Source organism: Felis catus, chromosome D4 (assembly GCF_018350175.1).
Source record: "Felis catus isolate Fca126 chromosome D4, F.catus_Fca126_mat1.0, whole genome shotgun sequence".
Lineage (NCBI taxonomy): Eukaryota > Metazoa > Chordata > Mammalia > Carnivora > Felidae > Felis > Felis catus.
In genome coordinates, this window is record NC_058380.1 from 40,482,500 (window position 1) to 40,503,247 (window position 20,748).

The following is a 20,748-nucleotide window of genomic DNA, read 5'->3' on the forward strand; positions in this document are numbered from 1 at the left end:
CACACACACACACACACACACACACACAAGATAAATGAAGAATATTTTTTTATAATCTTGAAACAAGGACAATCTTTCTAAGACAAAAACCCAGAAATCATAAAGAAAAAAGTAAAAGATAGGGCTATATAAAGTTTTTAAACTTCCAAGACAAGCATATGGCTAGGAAAAAATATTTAAGGCACCTTTACCAGACAAAAAAGTATTATTCATAATACGTAAAGAACTCTCTTACAGGTCAATGAGAGACAAACAACCAAAACACTCAATAAAGGGTGTGAAAAGTACTGTTCAGTGAAGAAGAAATCCAATAGCCAATAAACTTGGAAATGTGCACCTAAAAAGTAGTAGCAGTATGCCCATATGATTGACAAGAATATACAAGACTGATAATATCCACACTTGACAGAGAGATGCTGGAAAGCAAACACATACCTTTGCTACAGTCTATATAGAAGTCAGTCTTACAGTATCTATTTTAAAACTTAAATGCATATACATGGATAGCAATACTACTTGTAGGAATCTATGCTATTAGAACATTCATACACACACACAAGAATCCATCTGTTATGGGACATATTATATTGGGAAAAAGTTAGACACTACCTAAATGATCTTCTACACAGAAATAGTAAAATAAATTACAGCACCATTACATTACCCAATTCTCTTCACTCATTATATAAAGAATAAAACGGGCGCCTGGGTGGCGCAGTCGGTTAAGCGTCCGACTTCAGCCAGGTCACGATCTCGCGGTCCGTGAGTTCGAGCCCCGCGTCAGGCTCTGGGCTGATGGCTCAGAGCCTGGAACCTGTTTCCGATTCTGTGTCTCCCTCTCTCTCTGCCCCTCCCCCGTTCATGCTCTGTCTCTCTCTGTCCCAAAAATAAATAAACGTTGAAAAAAAAAATTAAAAAAAAAAAAAAAAAAAAGAATAAAACAAACCATGGAAATATCTCTAAGAAATATTAAATGAAGGGGCGCCTGGGTGGCTCAGTCGGGAAAGGGTCCGACTTCGGCTCAGGTCATGCTCTCGCAGTTGATGAGTTCAAGCCCTGCATCGGGCTCTGTGCTGACAGCTCAGAGCCTGGAGCCTGCTTCGGATTCTGTGTCTCCCTCTTTCTCTGCCCCTCCTCCACTCGTGTTCGCTTGCATGCGCTCTCTCACACTCTCTCTCTCTCAAAAATAAATAAAACATTTAAAAAACGAAATATTAAATGAAAAGCCTAGTCCTTGGAAAGATACAGGGAATATATTCATAAAAACTCAATGCTGATTTCCTCTGAGAAGGAGAAAGCAGGGAATGGTCAATGGAAAGATCACGCTTTGACTTTTGCATCACTTGGATCTTTTACAACAAGAATGCTTTTATGTATTATCTATATAATGTAAAAAATGAACAATCAGAACAATTTTAAAAAGCTTAAAGTATTACTTTGAGATAAGCAGATTCAACAATCCTAGAAAAAAACTCCTGCAAGGTAAAGTAACATGACATTTCAACTAATTTGTTTTATAGCCTACATGCTTCCATGCCCAGGATAAGTAAGCAGCACTTTCAGTCCCTAGACAACATTTTTTTTTAATTATTTATTTAGAAATAATTTTAAACTTAAAGAAGTTACCAGAATAAGAACGGTAAAAAGAACACCTGTGTGCCCTTTATTCAGATTCATCTATTATTAACATTTTGCCCCATTTGCTTTATAATCTGCTCTCCCCTCTCCCTTCTACCTCCTTTGTCCATCTTTTCTACCTAGGTACCTAGCCACTAATTTTTTTTCTGAACCATTTAAGAGTAAATTACTCTCATATTGTGGCCCCTTTGCTGTAAATACTTTAGTGTGTATTTCTTAAAAATAAGGATAGTCTCTTATGAAACCACGGTACAGTCATGCACTTCAATAAATTTAACTACCTGAAACTACTGTCCATATTCCAATTGTGTCAGCTGACCCAACAATTCTCCTTTTTGACATTTCTCCCTTGCAGTGCAGATCTATATAGCTGTCATGTCTCCTTCACCTCCTTCAATCTAGAACATTTTCACAACCTTTCTTTGTCTTTTATGACATTGACATTTTTGGAGAGCACAGCACTCCCCTCCTTTTTTTGTAAATAGAACCTTCCTTATTTAAAGTTTCTCTGATGTTTCCTCATGATTAGATAGATACAGGTTAGGCTACTACACAAGGGACACTGTGTCCTTGTCAGGTCATTTGTGTCTGGAGGCACACATATTCATCTGCCCCCGCTGGTGACAGTAATTTGGATCACCTGGCCAAGGTGTTGTCTGATTTCTCCACTACATACTTATTACTTTTGTCTTGCAATTAATAAGGAGTTTGTGCTAAGACAGTGTAAGATCGTGTAAATATGCCCCCCATCCAAATTTGCCCCTAGATTTAGCACATTGGTGATAGCTGCCTGACTCGTGTTTACTAATGATAGCTAAAGACTGATTTTCCAACTCCAGCACTCCCTCCTTTTACTGACAGTGAAAGTCCTCCCATATCCCCATTTATCTATCTAGTTATCATCAGTATAGGCTCAAGGAGTCCCGTTATTTAAAATGCCTATACACAGGGGCACCTGGGTAGCTTAGTCGGTCAAGCGTCCGATTCTTGGTTTTGGCTCAGGGCATGATGGCACAATGCATAAGTTCAAGCCCTGCATCAGGCTCCACACTGACAATGCGAAGCCTGCTTGGGATTCTCTCTCTCTCTCTCTCTCTCTCTCTCTCTCTCTCTCTCTCTCTCTGCCCTTCCCCTACTCACTCTCCCTCGTTCAAGAACAAACAAATTTTTTAAGATAAAAATAAAATGCCTACACACATTACTGCCTTAAATTGTCCCCAATTTGGCCTGGGCAACTTTTAAATTTCTCACTCTTTATCCCCTCTGAGCATATTCTATCTAATACCTAGAACTTGCTTATTATGAGAATTCTGTTTTGCCAAGGAATTTTACAAGATTAAGGCACATCACAATTTTAGCAATAAGATGCAACCATTGTTCTGATTCTCCTAACAAAAATGAGGTATGTAGCCGGTGACTTACACACCAATGTACATTACAAAATTGGCTTTATTACAACGAGAATATTAAAGGTCTGCTTCATTTGCTGCCACCTGAAGCCGTTTCATTACCAATTCTTAGCCGTTTGCTCATTGCTCTAAATACTCGGGGGGGGGGGGGGGGGGGGGGAGGGACTGAAAAGACCATCAGCATTTATATCACAGTAACAGACGTCTAAACTCTAAAACTAAGTCTCTTTATTTCTTTTTAAAAATTTTTTTAACATTTATTCATTTTTGAGAGACAGAGTCAGAGTGCGGTGGCGGAGGAGCAGAGACAGAGGGAAGACACAGAATCTGAAGCAGGTTCCAGGCTCCGAGCTGTCAGCACAGAGCCTGAGAGGGGCTCGAACTCAGTGACCGCAAGATCATGACCTGAGCTGAAGTTGGACGCTCAATCGACTGAACGACCCTAACGCCCCTAACGCCTTCTTCTTTTTTTTTTAAATCACTTTTTTTTTAATTGAGAGAGCTATCTGTACTGAAAACAGGCAAAAAAATATGCAGCCAACCTGAAAACAAAGAACTGCCAAAGACGCTGAAAAGCACCTAGAAATAACAGAAGAAATCAATCGTAATAGAGTTTTGCTTGAGTCATAACTGACATTTGAAGAACTTCAGTATAATTCAGAGACAGGAGTTCCTGCGAGCCTTGAAGATTTACTGCAGAGGAAGTGGACCAACTCTGGGTGAAAATGAAGCTACACCCACTAAGATTCCCCTGTACAAGATCCAGAAGGCTAAAGCCACTTTCCTGCCCCTTTCTGGCCTTTTCTGCTGTCAAACAGGAGTGACGAAGCCGAGGTAGTTTCAAAAGCAGTGCTCCAGCGTCCAGTTTCCAGTTCCCTGTGTATAAAAAAGCAGGGGCAACGGAAGCTTCTCTATTCTGGCTTCCTGATCCCTGAATGACAGCTACTGCAAAGTGCCTTGAACATCTGGCTCTAGAATCAGCCAGGGAATAGGAGCACCTCCCCTAAGCAGTCAGCTCTGGATGGGACGGAGGTCATTCCCTGGAGGCTCAGCCTAGAGCTGCTCCTTCAGCCTCTCTTTGCATTTTGTAATCACCTATTTCCCTTCCTAAACTCATCTTACTTAAATGACCTACGGCAATTTCTGCTTCCTGCCCTGAAAACCCGATGGAGTCAGACAGATGACAGAGAAAAAAATAAACAAGATAATGCCCACTGTGATCATATCAAAGAGGAAATAAAAAGGATGCGTGATAGAGAAAAGAGAAAGGCTGCTTTGAAGACAGAGCCTCAGGAAAGCCACACTTGGAACCTGATCTTTAAAGTGAGGACGGAAAGTTAAGAAGGAGCTGGTCATGTGAAGACCTGGCTGAAGTCTGCCAGGCTGGGGAAACATGCAAGAGCACCACAGTGGGAAAGTACAGGGTGCGTTCAGCAGATCTGCTGGAAGCCAGGATGGCTACAACACAGGGACCAATGATGGGGAGAACAGCAGATGAGCCAGAGGAGGAAAGCAAAAGGCAGACCACATAGACCACGGGAAGGAGCAAGCATTTTATTCCAAATGTTACAGAAAGCTTAAAGTTTTAAGGAAGGGAGTAACATGTATTCGTGTCTGTGAATGAGCACGTGGGCTGCAGACTGGAACAGATAGCAGAAAGCACAGGAAGCCAGGAGACCAGTTAGGATGCTCTCCGAGAAGTGAGGGCATGAGAAACCCCTAGTGGTAGTGTGGATGGAGAGAACGGGCAGGCTACAGTAAGGAGTCATGTTCTGGAGTGAGTTTCAACAGGACTAGATTATGAAAGAAATGTGGGAGTAAAAGAAGGGGAAACTTGGGGAGGGAAACAGAGATGGAGAATCAGATGAGGCACAGGGAGGGCTGTTTTGGTTAAGCAATTCTGTTTTGTTTCCCCAAAGCCTTGTCTTTGCTCTTGAAATAATTACAGAAAGGACAATTTTCTCCAAATTGCCACAACTGAAATGGAATGAATGCTCCGTGGTCTCCAATAAAGAGACAGGAGTTCATTCAAGCATGTCACACATCCCTGAGGGGAGCCTAATCGACTGTCCTGTGAAACCTGCTTCCCCAGATATACAGACCTGAAGTTCTGACTCTTAGCTAAATCCAAATATAACCTCCTCCTCCACAAACTACAAAGGGGGGTAAAAACAAGTAAGCCTTAAGAAGAAGAAATGATTCCTTGGGAATGCAAATTGGTGCGGCCACTCTGGAAAACAGTATAGAGGTTCCTCAAAAAACTAAAAATAGAACTACCCAATGACCCAGCAATTGCACAACTAGGTGTTTATCCAAAGGATACAAGTATGCTGTTTGGAAGGGGCACATGCACCCCAATGTTTATAGCAGCACTATCAACAATAGCCAAAGTGTGGAAAGAGCCCAAATGTCCATCAATGGGTGAATGGATAAAGAAGAGGTGGTTTATATATACAATGGAGTATTACTCGGCAATTGAAAAGAATGAAATCTTGCTATTTCCAAGTACATGGATGGAACCAGAGGGTATTATGCTAAGCGAAATCAGTCAGAGAACGACATATGAGGACTTTAAGATACAAAACAGATGAACACAAGGGAAGGGAAGCAAAAAGAATATAAAAACAGGGAGGGGGACAAAACAGAAGAGACTCTTAAATATGGAGAACAAACTGAGGGTTACTGGAGAGGTTGTGGGAGGCGGAATGGGCTAAATGGGTAAGGGGCACTAAGGAATCTACTCCTGAAATCATTGTTGCACTATATGTTAACTACTTTGGATGTAAAAAATAAATTTTAAAAAATAAAGTGTAGAAAAAAAAGAAGAAAATGATTCTTTGATTCTTTCTAAGCTAGTAGCTCTACTTTTTTAAATGCCAACTATAATTGGATACATTTAAAAAAAAATTTTTTTTTTTCCAGAGAGAGCACAAGTGGGGGAAGGGCAGAGATAGAGGGACATAAGATCCAAAGTGGGCTCCACACAGAGGGCAGGGAGTTGGATGCAGGGCTTGAACTCACGAACTGTGAGATCAATGACCTGAGCCAAAGTCACTCAACCGACTGAGCCACCCTGGCGCCCCAATAATTAGATACATTTTGATTTGTGGAGCCTCACATCTCAGTAAAGTCATCTCATCTATTTATGGAAAAAAAAAAAAGTTTATTCTTTGATGAACATGAATTCCATGAATCTCAATCGTTTCTATTTGGAAAAGCTGGGAGAAATACCACATACACACATATGCTATTATCACTAAACAAGCAAACTGTTAGAAATGTGAACACCTCAAGCTTCTAAAAGCATCAAGTGTGTGAATAAACTCCAGTCATCCTCATTTTGTGAATGCTCCCTATCTACCCCAGCCAGACCGCATGCTATTTCACTCAGCCCCGCTGCAGGAGTGAGGAAACTATGGTTCCACCTGCCTTGCCCTTGGTTACCTGGCTTAGGCAAGTTCTCCATAAGGACATTTACCACTGTTTGAATTTGAAAATAAAAAACAAACAAAACTGGGGCGCCTGGGTGGCTCGGTCGGTTGAGCGTCCGACTTCGGCTCAGGTCACGATCTCGCGGTCCGTGAGTTCGAGCCCCGAGTCGGGCTCTGTGCTGACCGCTCAGAGCCTGGAGCCTGTTTCGGATTCTGGGTCTCCTTCTCTCTCTGACCCTCCCCCGATCATGCTCTGTCTCTGTCTCAAAAATAAATAAATGTTAAAAAAAAAAATTTTTTTTTTAATTAAAAAAAAAATGAAATCTATACACAGATGCTATTCAAATTAATGGCTGCAACTAAGTATTTATAGTATGACAGGCCCTGGGTGAGGTGCCAGGGTTGCACCTGGCACCTCTAAGATGGGCAGTAGAATCCCATTTGACTAATGAGAGACTGAAGCTCACAGAATATCAGATTAAGTAATGTGCCCCTGGTCACACTGCCAGCAAGTGGCAGAACTCAACCCGTGTCTGCTAACCTGTAAGCCCACCCATGTGCCTTCTACTTTCTCTCTCACATGCCTTCCTGAGAAGACACACAACAAATCGAAATTTCAGGGATGCTTAAAAAGAGGCTGATTTCATTTGATTCTTCGTCCCACTTGAGACTTCAGCTGTGGTGACAGCCCCTTTCATTCTACTGCGAATGGCTTAGCAATGCAATTGCTTGTTTATTCCTCTAGCAGGAACTAAACATATTGGATAAAAAGCTAAGCATACTGGGTAGAAATCTGCCTTGGGAAATGAACTAGAAAATCAGGAAAAACCTTTATCCATGTACACTACACATCTGCTTTCTTGCAAATGGGACAAATTATTCATTTGGACACAAATTACATGTAGCCCTCGAACCTCTCTTTGATGATATCGATAGTGTAAAAGCCAAATCAAGTACTGACCCAAATGCACCTTGCTCTCCAGTCCTGTTTTTTGATGCCTAACACTTTTGCATTATCCCCCTGATATATAATGGCATCTCATTTTTATTTCTGCCTGGGAAATTTTGTTTTCTCCTAGCAATTTTAAGTTTTTCAATTATTTTAAGTGTTAAAAGTGTATTGAGACGAGAGCAACTGGGTACAAGAATCTTGATGGGGTGTGGAAATGTTCTTAAATTGGATTGCGTTGGGGGGGTGGGAAAAATGGATGACGGGGGTCAAAAGGTACAAACTTCCAGTTAAAAAATAAGTAAGTCCTGGGGATGTGAGGTACAGCATGGTGACTATGTCTAATAATAACATGTTGCACATCGGAAAGTTGCTAAGAGAATAGATCTTAAAAGTTCTCATTACAAGAAAAATAATGTAGGGGCGCCTGGGTGGCACAGTCGGTTAAGCGTCCAACTTCAGCCAGGTCACGATCTCGCGGTCCGTGAGTTCGCGCCCCACGTCAGGCTCTGGGCTGATGGCTCAGAGCCTGGAGCCTGTTTCCGATTCTGTGTCTCCCTCTCTCTCTGCCCCTGCCCTGTTCATGCTCCGTCTCTCTCTGTCCCAAAAATAAATAAAAACGTTGAAAAAAAAATTAAAAAAAAAAAAAAGAAAGAAAAATAATGTAACTATGTATGGTGACAGATGTTAACTAGGCTCACTACGATGATCATTTTGCAATATATACAAATATCAAATCATTATGTTGTACGCCTAAAACAAATATAATGTTTTACACCAATTATGCCTCAATTTAAAAAAAAAAAAAACTGGACTGTAGTGATCTCTGAACAATTCTGTAAACTTCCTAACAATCACTGAATTGTACACTTAAAAAGGAGTCAATTTTATGGTATGTATTTACACCCCTCAATAAAGCTGTTTTGATTTTCAAGTGTACTGAAATAAGACTAATAGATATGGAGGCGAACTCTCCTTCCTGGTTGAGAAGATAAAAACATCTCATTGTTAGAAACCCCTGAAGGGAATTCCTTTTCTGCTCTAGAGAAGGACCACCCTTTCCTTTTGGAACAACGGAGCGCGTCTACATCCCATCCCTGCCAGATGTCATGGCACATATGCCAAAAAAGGATTATCTCGTCTTCGAGGCAGCCAGGAATGCTGCATAGTTATTAAGCACCTCCACAGGACGGAAGGAGGGAATATCTAAGAAGGCTGGAGGAGGAGAGGTGTCCCCAAGTCTTCAATGATGAAGCAGAACTGGCCAGGTGATGAAATGGCATATCCAAAGCCGGGAAGTGAGAAAGGACTGACCGGGGAGCTGGGGCATAGAAGGGGAACTACAAGCACTTCAGCATGGCTGATATTAGTCCTGTTAAGAATGCAAACATCTGGGAGCCACCCCCGCCCCAACCTACTGAATAGGAACGGCTCATGCGGGGGAGCGTAGGAATGTGCATCTTAACAAATCACCCACTCCCCTAACCTGGTGACGTATGCACACTAAAGTGTGAGAACCAATGAGCTAGATTCTAGGGAAGGCCTTATATGTCGTGCTAAGGTGTTTGCATGATACCTTAAAGGCAGGGGTGCCTGGGTGGCTCAGTCGGTTAAGCCTCCGACTTCGGCTCAGGTCATGATCTCACAGCTTGTGAGTTCAAGCCTTGCATCAGGCTCTGTGCTGACAGTGCAGAGCCTGGAGCCTGCTTCAGATTCTATGTCTCCCTCTCTCTCTGCCCCTCCCCTGCTCACGCTCGGTCTCTCCCTCTCTGTCTCAAAAATAAATAAAGATTAAAAAAAAAAATACTTCGAAGGCAATGAGAAGCTGTGAACAGATTTTAAGTAGGACTTGGAAGAGCAGTTTGGCATGGCACATTGCTTTGGGGTTGGGCAGGAACCCTAGAGCCCCTCCACACCAGGAGTGCACACACACTGTCCCCTCCTTACCTTTTAATTTAACCTTACACCAAGTAACTGAACACAAGCATACCTTTTACAGGTCACGGTCTCCTGTTAACATCTAGGTGCTACCTGAAAAGACTGTAACAATGCCACGACATTCACCAGTGTTAACGAGGGGATGGTTCTGCACAGCATAATGTCTAGAAAAACCAAAGGTTACCATATATACCACTATGTGTCAAGAGGGAAAAGCCATTTTCAAAATATGAGTGAGAGTACCAATGCCTTCCTGACAAATATCCACACTTTTCTGCTTTGAGCCTCTGTTTCCCGTTCTCTTTTGTGGTTAAGTGGCTTCCCCCCACCACCTCAGGGAAGGAAAGGGTGAGGACTATAAACACAGAACTGACCAGGCTGGAGTCCTGGGCTGGAGTCCTGGGAGTAGCCTGAGAGGTACCTGCATCTATCCTAAAGGAATCCAACTGCTGGACAGGGGTTGGATGGGCCGACCCTCACACGGCCAGTTTCTTACACAGTTGGGAAAACAATGTCAAGCATCCACACGTGCAGCCTCAATAACAAAAGAGCCAAGAAACGTTTGTGCCCCATATGCTAAGCCCTTTATAGGACTTTAATCTCCACAATAACCCACTGAAGTAGGTTTTATTATGTTCATTTCACAGATGAAACCGAAGCTTAATTTATCCAAGGTATTACACGGAGGAGGAGTTCAAACTCACGTCCGTCTAACTCCAGAACGTGTACCGTACCACTTCATGGGATGTGTCAAATAAATTCCTATTTTTTCCTAGTTTTTGATGCTTATAGGAATATTAAGAAAACAAGCAAATTGAATTCAGAAGGCTTACAACACATTATAATCAACTTACGTATAGGCCCTGAAATCACCTAGTACAAAGGTCAGCAAAATTTTTCCATAAAGAATTGACAAATAGTCAGGCCACGTGGGTCACACAGTCTGTGCCCCAACTATTCAACTCTGCAGTTTAGTGAAAGCAGTCACGGGCAACCCCTACACAACCAGACAGGGCTGTGTCCCAATATAACTTTACTGACAAAGACAGGAAGGAAGGGGGCAGAGTACATTTGTCCTTCTAAGTCTGCCACCCTCTGACCTAGTGGGAAGGGCACTGAATGTAGAGTTAGAGCACTTGACTTCTAATGCCAATTCCATGCCTAAGTGAGTTGAGAGACCCTGGGCCAGTCACTTCCTGTTTCTTGAATGCATGCTTAGAGAGTTTCCCTCTCAGTTGGCTGCAAAAATAAGGTAAAATTATATCTGAACGCACAGATTCTTCACCAAACCCCTAAGTAGTAGGCAGTGGCAGCAACATCTTAAGGTAAGCAAAAGGAAAAGAGAACTACCACTTTCAGAGTAACTCTGAAAATGCTATATGCCAAGCGCTTTGTGAAGTAGACCCTTACTTCAGCCTCATCAGCACCCTTACGGGTAGGTACCATTATTACCGTTTTATAAATGAAGAGCATCAGACAGGTTAAATACATGCCCGAGGTCACACAGCAAATGGGAAGCCAGGATCTGAACCCGAGCTGGCCCTCTTCAGAAGCTCGATACTGCCGTGCACAGGGAGTGCTCCTGGGCAGTCAGCCCTCAGCCAGTGATTCCGCACAATGAGTGCTCCTGGGAGAGGCTTTGCAGTTAGGCCTCATTCCCCTCTCTTGAGGAATCTCTCACCCTGTCATCTGTCTTGCCCTCCTCCTTTCAGAAAGATCATACCCTCTTTGGCCGGAGAAATGATGTGAGAATCTGAGGTTTGTTTCCTTTAGTTCTGAATGGAAGGACTGCGCTCATGAGTTGAAAAAAGACCAGGAACCCCAGAACTCTGGGACGGAGCAGTCCAAGGAAGCGGGGAGAGACAGCAGTGGTGCGCCATGTGGTTCTGCATCTCAGAACTCAGCCAAGAGTAAGAGTCTACGTGATGAAACGTAAGTCTATGGAATTACCCAGGCATGTCTGACTTGTCTGCCTCCTTAACCACTGCATTGCAGTGGACAGTCATTTGTTTAAAACTTCCGAAACAAGTTGAGAAAGGACAAAGCAAAACCAAGAAATAGAATCCTCACTGCTTTCTTTATAAAAAGGCGGGGGGGGGGGGGGGGGGGGGTGGAGCCGAGGGGACCGGAGGGGAGGGGAGAAGAGAAGGAAACACATTCCCCGAATACAGGAGGATACATGTGTCTCCCCACTGTCAAAGAAGAAAATAGAAAAAGACAGACCCCAGCTCCCTAGCTGAGCACTGCAGCAACACACACAGCACTGCCCTCCTGCCTCGGCCACACAGCCCCTGCCAGCCCCCCACTTGCACGCAATGGCCTCCGTCATGCTTCATCCTTGCCCAAGCCTGTTTCCTCTGCGGCTCCCTCCGCTTCAAGGAATGAAGGTGTGAGCTGTCCCGCTGCTGCCTGCTGAAATCCACCCCTCAATATCCAGATCAAAACCACCATCTAGATCATCGATGTCAAAGCTGAAAAGCACTTCAGAAATAGATGGCCAATGTCACCTCTTTCACGTTACCTGTAAGGAAACCAAAGCCCAAAAGGCTTAAAGGGACTTGCTCTTCCATCACACAGCTGGGTAATAAAGACTAGGTCAGGAAACCAAGTCAGCTGCTTGCGGGTGGGGGCATGACATCCTGATGACTGCCCTGTGAGTGTCCTCTCCTCTTCCTAGGAGCGCCAGGGTACTTACACTCTGTCTGGCCTCTCCCCTACTCCAAGTTAGAGTTGTGCGTTTGGGCCCACATTCTCAAGTGTCTGCTCCTTATCTTACCCACCATGTTATCCCAGTGCTTAGCTACACCTGCATACAATGGGCCTTCAGAGGGCTATAACAGCCACTGACAAACAAAACACCAGAAAAGCACCTGCCTCTCCACCTGGGGTCCTGTCTCCCTCCAATCAGCCTCCACGCACTGCCAGACAAAGCCACCTACAGCGTTGGTCTCTCCACACCTCTCCTTAGCTTAAACCCTTAAATGCACATGGTAATACCCACAACTTGGCATGAAAGAATCGGACGGCCCATCCTACCCTTCCAGACTCATTCTCTGCCACCCGGAGCACCACCGACTCTCCCCCCACCTCTATACCTTATGCCTGCTGTTCCCTCTCCCTGGGACACACTTCAAGAATTCCCCTCGTTACCCACTCTCTCCTCATGGTTAACCCCTATTCATCCTGTAAGATCCAGATTTTCTAAGAAATGGCCTCCTCAAGGAGACCATCCCTGACTACCCATCCTCCCTTTAGGATGAGGTGCCCTCCTTCTGCGTTCCCAAAGCACCCTGGCAATCCTCCTTTATGGTCTCAGCACAGAGTATTATATCTATTTGTCTGTACACCTGCTCCCATTCCCTACTAGACCCCAACTTAGAGCTGGAGCTGTGTCTGCCTCTACAGCACCTAGTGCAATATTCAACACATCAAATTAGACTGAATAATTCTTACTTACTAGTTGCAATCAGACCCAACAAATACATATATGTCACGTTATTTCATTAAAATATTTTAAAATATGTAGGCTCTATGTATATGTCAGCATAATATCAGCAATACTAAGGGGACATGCCTAAGGATCTCAGCAGGGAAGCACTTTACTACACAGCCACAGTCTTTAAACAAAGAGCATAAGTAGCATAATGGCATTTGAACCTTCAGGCATTCGACACTTGAGGAGTCCCTTTAGAGAGGTGTGGTGACCCAACCAATATGGCCAACTGGCCAGGGTGGAGGACCAATATCCACTAAGCAAGGAGTGGGAAGAAAGTTCTGACACAGTCGGGGACCAACAGAAAGCTCTCCCCAGAAAGCCTCACAAGCACTGGGCAGTCTCCAGATACTCATCTTCTGGAAAGTGAGCACACAGTGACTTCAGGAGACCCACCTGAGATGGCCACCGGGTCCCCCAACACTCGGGCCTGAGAAGATGTCAACAAATGGTTAGGTGGAAACCATGAGCCTCACAGAATTCATACTATCAGATTCACACCGTCGATAATTAGTAACAGCACCCATGGGCAGGGAACTAAGCTAAGAAAGGAAGGCAAACAGCTAACCCCAGGGAGACCGGAGACCTGCCTAGAAAGAGCATACCTGTGCTACTGGACTTGAGAGGAAGGAAGCGGGTATCCAGGTACGAAGGGACGGGGAAGAGAAAGTGAAGGCAAGTTTCACTGAGAAGGTGGCATTCCAAGAAGAGACGGGATTTCAAGAGGCTCAAGGTTGAACAAATCAGGAAAACTGCCAGTTGGTTAACCTGAGGAGGACGTGGAGGCTGATGGCATAAGCCGATGCTATTTTTACCTCCCACTAATCTGCAGAACCAATTTGTAAACACCCTTTCTCAGCCCTGCCCAAATTCACGCACTCATAAACAGTCCCTCAGTAATGAAAAGTCACAGTGAGGGGGTACCTGGGTGGCTCAGTCGGTTAAGTGTCTGACTCTTGATTGCGGCTCAGGTCATGATCTCACTGTTTGTGAGATCAAGCCCCGGGTGAGGTTCTGTGCTGATAGCACGGAGCCCGCGTGGGATCCTCTCTCTTCTCTCTCTCTATCTCTTTGCCCCATGCTATCTTTCAAATTAAGTAACTAAACATTAAAAAAAAAAAAAAAGGAAAGTCATAGCAAGCCACAAAGGTGAGCATAATCTACATGAGGTACTCCCCATCCCTGTCCTCTACACCCACCCCTCGTGTGTTAACAGCACCACAGCCCAGCCACACAAGGAACCCAGAATTATCACTGAACAGCTCCCCACCCCTCCCCATCCGCTGCCCCTCAAACTGGGGAAAAGGCCCCCAAGACAATTCCTCCTCCATGTTCTCCCTCACATCTGGCCTCTTCTTTCAAAGACCGTGGCCTCTGCTCCACTTTTGTCCTTACCTCCTCCCACATTAACTCTTGCAACAAGCCTCTCGCCCTTCCTGCCGCCACTTCCACAATCTGGCTGCATTAACTTCACCAGATTCTTCTTCCTAAAAGAAATAACCTTATCACACTTGCCTGGCTAAAAAACCTTCCAGATTCCCATTTTTCAGGAGATTTCACCCACACTTAGCATGATGCTCCAGATGCGGTCCCACATGACCCAAGCTGGCCTCTGTGGTCTCAGCCCTCACTGGCTCTCCCTCCCGCTGGCTGGGGGCCCTGCTGAACCCAGATGTGCTCTCATTCCTGCCCACATTCAACTTCCACAAAGCCTGTGCCATATCCCACTTGCTCTGCTGGGCACAAGCCTGCTCACCATTCAAGACCCAGTTCAAATGCTATCTATCTCTTTATCTTAAAGTCGCTGTCAGCCCCTAAACTAGGGTGGCATCCCTGTGTTGCACCTGTTGGCCTAGGGTAATTACTAAAAGCATCCCATTTACTCTCATACTGCCCTGCTACGGACAATAAATTACATGACCCTTCTACCTAAAACCTACCTCGATCCAAAGACAGAACTAGTTACTTGCACAACTGTGTCTTTTGCTAAGAGCGTAGGTTCCTCAAAGGCAATAATGCTGTCTTACCTTAGTGGGTACCTCCAGCACATACAGACTGTTAGCACCTGAGATGTACTCAGTGAACACCGGGGGAATAAAAGAATGAATCTGATTCTTGGGCACCTGGGTGGCTTATTGGGTTAAGCGTCCGACTTGATTTCGGATCATGTCATGATCTCACAGGTCGTGGGTTTGAGCCCTGCATTGGGCTCCACATTAACAGTGTGGGGCCTGCTTGGGATTCACTCTCTCTCTCTCTCTCTCTCTCTCTCTCTCTCTCTCTCTCTCTCTCTCTCTGTCCCTCCCCAGCTGGCATGCATGCACTCTCTCTCTTGCTCTCAAAATAATAAACTTAAAAAAAAAATGAATCTGATTCTTTAAAAAACTGTAGCAATCAATCTTATCTAAACTTCATCTAAAATTCCAAAGATAAATTTTCTAAGTTAGAATTAGATCTCAGAAACCCTGAGCCAAAAAGGCAGGCCACAAAAGCACCTGCCACATTAGCCGTTTCTTTCTTCAACCGGTGTTTCTCACTTTTTTCCATATAGCCCTCTTAAGGAGCCCTTTTAGACAATTTTTCCTAACCATACCCACCATGAAAGTTCAATAACACTGAGATGTATATGTGCTTCATACATTAAAAAAGCCAGTATAAAGTTTCTTCTTTTTTACTCAACAATGGATTTGGAATACCTAAATAAATATTTTAAGTTAAAATAAATATTTTAAGTTAAATTGAAAATTTTAAAGCTATTAACATTTAACTTTATAACTGTATTTGCTGAGTGGCTTTTAATGTATCAGATTACACATGCAAATTTCCAATTTCTACATAACAATATCAATGCAACCAAATTTTTTTTTTTAATTTTTTTTTCAACGTTTATTTATTTTTGGGACAGAGAGAGCCAGAGCATGAACGGGGGAGGGGCAGAGAGAGAGGGAGACACAGAATCAGAAACAAACTCCAGGCTCTGAGCCATCAGCCCAGAGCCTGACGCGGGGCTCGAACTCACGGACCGCGAGATCGTGACCTGGCTGAAGTCGGACGCTTCACCGACTGCGCCACCCAGGCGCCCCTGCAACCAAATTTTTAACAGACATTCAAAACTGCTATTTTTCAAAGGTAAAACAATTGAAAATTTGTCTTCTTAAAAATCACTTTTTAAAGAAGTTATTTTGGGGAGTGCCTGGCTGGCTCAGTTAGAAGAGTATGTGACTCTTGATCTCGGGGTTGTGAGTTCGAGCTCCACACTGGGTGTAGAAATTACTTAAATAAAAAATAAAAATGGAAACTTAAAAAAAGTTATTTTTAGTGAACTTTTGTTTCACAGAAGAAAAGAATTTTTAACTTAAGTAGCTGCAGATATTCATTCAGATACTACTGATATGTTCTTTTTTTAGTACCCGACAACTACTGATGGACTGAATAACTTTAATAGGATTAAATAATAAAATATAACCTGTTCCTATTTAATTTTCAGATACTAAGTCATTCATGAAAGCACTCAGGGCCAAACATAAGCAACATCCACAAGGCAGCCAATGGGTGGCCTGTACATAGGAGGAGGTCACCAGGAGAGACAGAACTTAAAGATCAAGTAACTGATACAAAGTTCTCCAGTCCTTCCCATCTATTTGTCGTAGGTTTATAGTACTGACCTTGCATACATACTGTATATCTGTCATGAACTTGATGTGAACGTTGCTTACATAATACCCAAGAAAACTCAAGGAAAGAAATTTTAATGCTAAGTAATAAGATATTGTTGATCAAGCTCTGAAGGGTCATAAAACCATTGTAATATCTAAGATGTTTTTGCCTCCCTCCAGAACCCATTTCTGCCACCCTTGAGGTTGCAAGCCCTAACTTCTGTGTTCCCACATTTATCCTCCTAGCAACTAAACGGAAAAACAACAACAAGAAGAAATACCAGTTTACCTAAGAAAACACTCCATCCCCCAGCCACCATGACAGTTTCTCTACCACCATCATCTCCTGAGAAACTCTGAAAGAAAAGGAAGTCCCATTTTATTAGCTCTCCTCCCAAAAAGGAGCATCCCCCCCACAAAAATATAGACTTCTAGAAATGGAAGAACACTTAGGGTTCATCCAGCCCCACCTTCCTCAGATGAGGAAACTTAAAAGAACCCTAAGAAAATGAGACTTACTCAATGAAATCACTAAGTTGTAGATAGAAACCTTATCAGTCTGGTGCCCCGTTGTATCTGCGGGCAGATGTCTGCACACATACTGAATACATGGCTAACGGGCAAATTACTGACAGAGAGCCCAGTTCGTCTAATTCCTAGCTACTTTTCCAACTACACCGCATGGCCCCCTTCTACTTCCCTAGGATATAAAATAATAGCCACAAAGCCTATCAAATGTATATTAAAGTGTTTAAAAAGCTCCCCGGCTGAAATAAGCCATCTTAGTTTCACACACCCAGTAAAATTGAAGAGCCAGGTCTTGTTCACTCCGTGTAGACACGGTAGAGTGCTCAGGCCAATGAAATGTTAGGGACTTTCTACAAGGAAGTCAAGGGTACCCAGTCCACAATGCACTACTTCCTACTTGCTTACACGGCCTTGAGCTCTATTCTGGAGTTCTTATACACATGTCATATCTCCCTACCTAGACAGAGAACCCTAGAGAGCTAAAACGGTGTCTTCTCTTTCTAAGGCACCTACCAAGTTTCAGCACAGAGCAAATGTTCAATAAATGTTTGCAAAATTTGGGGGCCTGGGTGGCTCAGTGGGTTGAGCCTCCGACTTCGGCTCAGGTCATGATCTTACCGTACGTGAGTTCAAGCCCCACAGCCGGCTCTGTGCTGACAGCTCTACTTGCTTCGGATTCTGTGTCTCCCTCTCTCTCTGCCCCTCCCCCCCTCTCAAAACTAAAAAAACATTTTCTTTTTTTTTTTTAATTTTTTTTTAATGTGTAGTTATTTTTGAGAGAGAGACAAAGCGCGAATAGGAGAGGGGCAGAGAGAGAGGGAGACACACAATCCGAAGCAGGCTCCAGGCTCTGATCCGTCATCACAGAGCCCGACGCGGGGCTCGAACCCATGAACTATGAGATCATGACCTGAGCCGAAGTCAGACACTCAACTGACTGAGCCACCCAGGCACCGCCAAAAATAAATAAACATTTTTTTTTAATGTTTGCAAAATTTATACCAATAGAAATGGGATACTGTGAGGAATAAATGTGAATTTGGCAGGAACAAAAAAATTTGTTTATACTTTGCTCACCTCCTAGGACCAACATAGTACATTACATGTTAATAGGAGCCTAATAGTTACTGAATTTAAAAAAAGAAAAATAAAGCAAATAATGAGAAATTATTAAGAAACATCATTTCTGCTTTTATTCATTCATTTAACAAATGTGTATTTACCAAGAAGCTGTGTGCCAAGCTCTCTGTTGTTCTGAGACCTAACTTCCCCCACAGAACTAGAGTCCTCCTCCCTAGCTACAGTATCTTAACACTTCGGTTCATCTTGTAAGCAGTGGGCATAGCTAGGATGACTATGTATTTCTATAAGCCCAGGACAGTCCCAATTCACACCTACTGTCCAAGTGTTAATTATTAATAGCATCCCCTTTCTTTCTCAACAATGCTCTGGTCTAGACAATTATACAGCCCTAAGACTACCAAATCTTTTTAGACTAGCAGACTAGGGATTCAAAAATTCACTCCATATTTACAATCTACTTCCAGTCTTGCTTCCTCATCTATAATATGGGCATAATAACACTGATCAAATTAACTGGTTATACAAAGGGAAGCAGTTGGGAACAGGCTGGAACATCACATTTTGATCATTTTGCCAGGGCCTTGCATGCCAGATATATAAATACTTAATATATAACAGACAGCCATAAAAACTTTTGAGGAAGGGAGTGTATGCATGGCCAAAGCGCCATGACAGTGTTACTACCTTGATTAAAGAAAAGAACTAAGGAGGAAAGAAAAGCAGGAGGCTCTAGGTCATACCACAAAGACAGCCTAAAGCTATAAATAAAGAAAGGTTGTCATGGATGAAAATAGCAACAAATATGCTATTTCATCACTTGCCTTTATGTGTAGTGTAAAAGTTTCAACAATAAATAGATGCAACTTAGCAAATTGTGGCTCATTGTTTTGTGGTCTTGGGGGTCCTCATTGCAAGGGACTGGCTGTAAGGAAGGTTCTCAATGACCCGGCTTGCCCTCTTGCCGGTCAGTCGTGTAAAGGAGCTGTAGTTTGGTTTTTGTTTCGTTTTTATATTAAGGGCTACACTGAGAACACAATTCGTTGTCAGGAGTTTTCCAACATGAAAGAGATGGGACTGGAATCTTAACCCGCCTCCTCCAGATCTTCCACTATTGCATCATTTGAAACTAAACCTCCTCCAGCAGCGACTTGTAAAATTCAAGTCAGGTAAAATGGCAGCAGCAGCAGCAAATGTGGGTGCTGCTGCCGGCCTCAACTTCCAGCGCAAGAGGGAGCGTCTCTCCGGAACTGCCAAGTGCGGCTGAAAGGAACAATCAATAAATCAACAGGTCCAGCGCGCGCGCCAAAGGGTGCTCAGACCCCCGCGCGCCCGCCACCGGAGGAAATGGCTATTTAAATACAGTGGAGAAGTGAAGAGGCCGGAGTCGGTTCTCTTCCGTCCACCACCGCCACGGCGGACCTGCGTGGGAAAGGCCCGTGCCCTGTGGACTGCGGAGAAAGCACCAGTTCCTGGGCTGCTGCTCCGGTCCTGCAGCCCTCCGGCCCCTCGGCAGCCCGTGCCCTGTCCGCTCGCGCAAACACCCCTGGGGCTCCTTCCTCAGCCTGTCCTCCTCCTGTCACCGACTGAAGCCTTTCGGTTCTGCCACCTGGAAACTTCCACAGAAGTGAGATTCCACAAACCCCGAGGGCCAGTATCGGGACTTCAGGGTCAGACCTCAAAAAGCCCAGGCGCTCCTGAACAGTCTCAGAACAGCCCAGGGCTGCGAGTCCCGCGCTCCCGCGCACTCGCACCCAACCACCCGCCGACCCGACGTGGTGTCCTCTATCCCACGACCCCGCGGTGCCGGCGCCCCAAACTCCGCAGCGCCTCCGCTCCGAGCGCCCTCCTCGCGGCCGCAGGGAAAGACCTCCCAGGCCGGGTGCCCTCCCCCCGCCCCCCCCCCCGCAGCCCCTGCTCCTTCCTCCGAACCGGAGGCTGCCTGTCCCAGACTGGGGACCAAGGGGGCGGACCCTGGCCGTCCCTGCCGGGCTCGCTCATCCCTCCCGGACTCCAGGGACAGTACCCGCACCCCCACCAGCCAGTACCTCGTCCGCCTCCAGCTCTGCTCCGTTGCCTACGAGCGCCATGTTCCTCCTCAGGCTGCAGCCACCCAAAACCCAGACAGGGAGCTCAGAGCCTGCGAGGTTTCTCGACTCGGGACTCAGCACAGCGCCAGTGAGGGAGGAAGGGGGCGGCCCCGGGCTCCCGCCGGGTCGCGGGCGGGGCCAGCGCCGAGCTGAGCGAGTGCTTTCCCCGCCCCCGGCGCCCGCAGACCAGCAGAACATCCATTTCCCTAGCCCGCGCCAAGCGGCCCGCCTCGCCGCAAGCTCCGCCCCCCGCAGGCCTCGCCCCGCCCCCCCCACGCGACTCAAACTGAAGAGTTAACCAGGTTCCCGCAACGAGTCTCCGCCCCCCGAGTGGGCGGGGTCACCCGTGGGTAGGGTCACTTGGTGGGCGGAGTCATCCCGCAGGCTGAGACTTCGGTGGTTTGGCCCACATTCTGGGCGGGTGCTTGCCGGGGCCCAGCATAGTGAGCTCTGCCGAGGCGTGGGGGCGGGAGAGGATGGGGCTCTTGGTAGCCTGGAGGCAAGAGAGCGCCTAGTTGACAAGGTCGAGGGCGCGC

The 20,748-nt window shown here is 45.1% G+C and overlaps 1 protein-coding gene across 1 annotated transcript in view; it reads right to left on the reverse strand.

Annotated features, from left to right (window-relative positions):
• The window catches only part of TTC39B (tetratricopeptide repeat domain 39B), a 125,413-nt gene extending 104,999 nt beyond the window's left edge, over window positions 1–20,414 (reverse strand). The window contains 2 exon segments of the mRNA XM_023242337.2: window positions 20,171–20,371; window positions 20,373–20,414. Coding sequence (XP_023098105.1) covers window positions 20,171–20,371; window positions 20,373–20,414 — 243 coding nt within the window.
• Window positions 20,415–20,748: the final 334 nt, after the last annotated feature.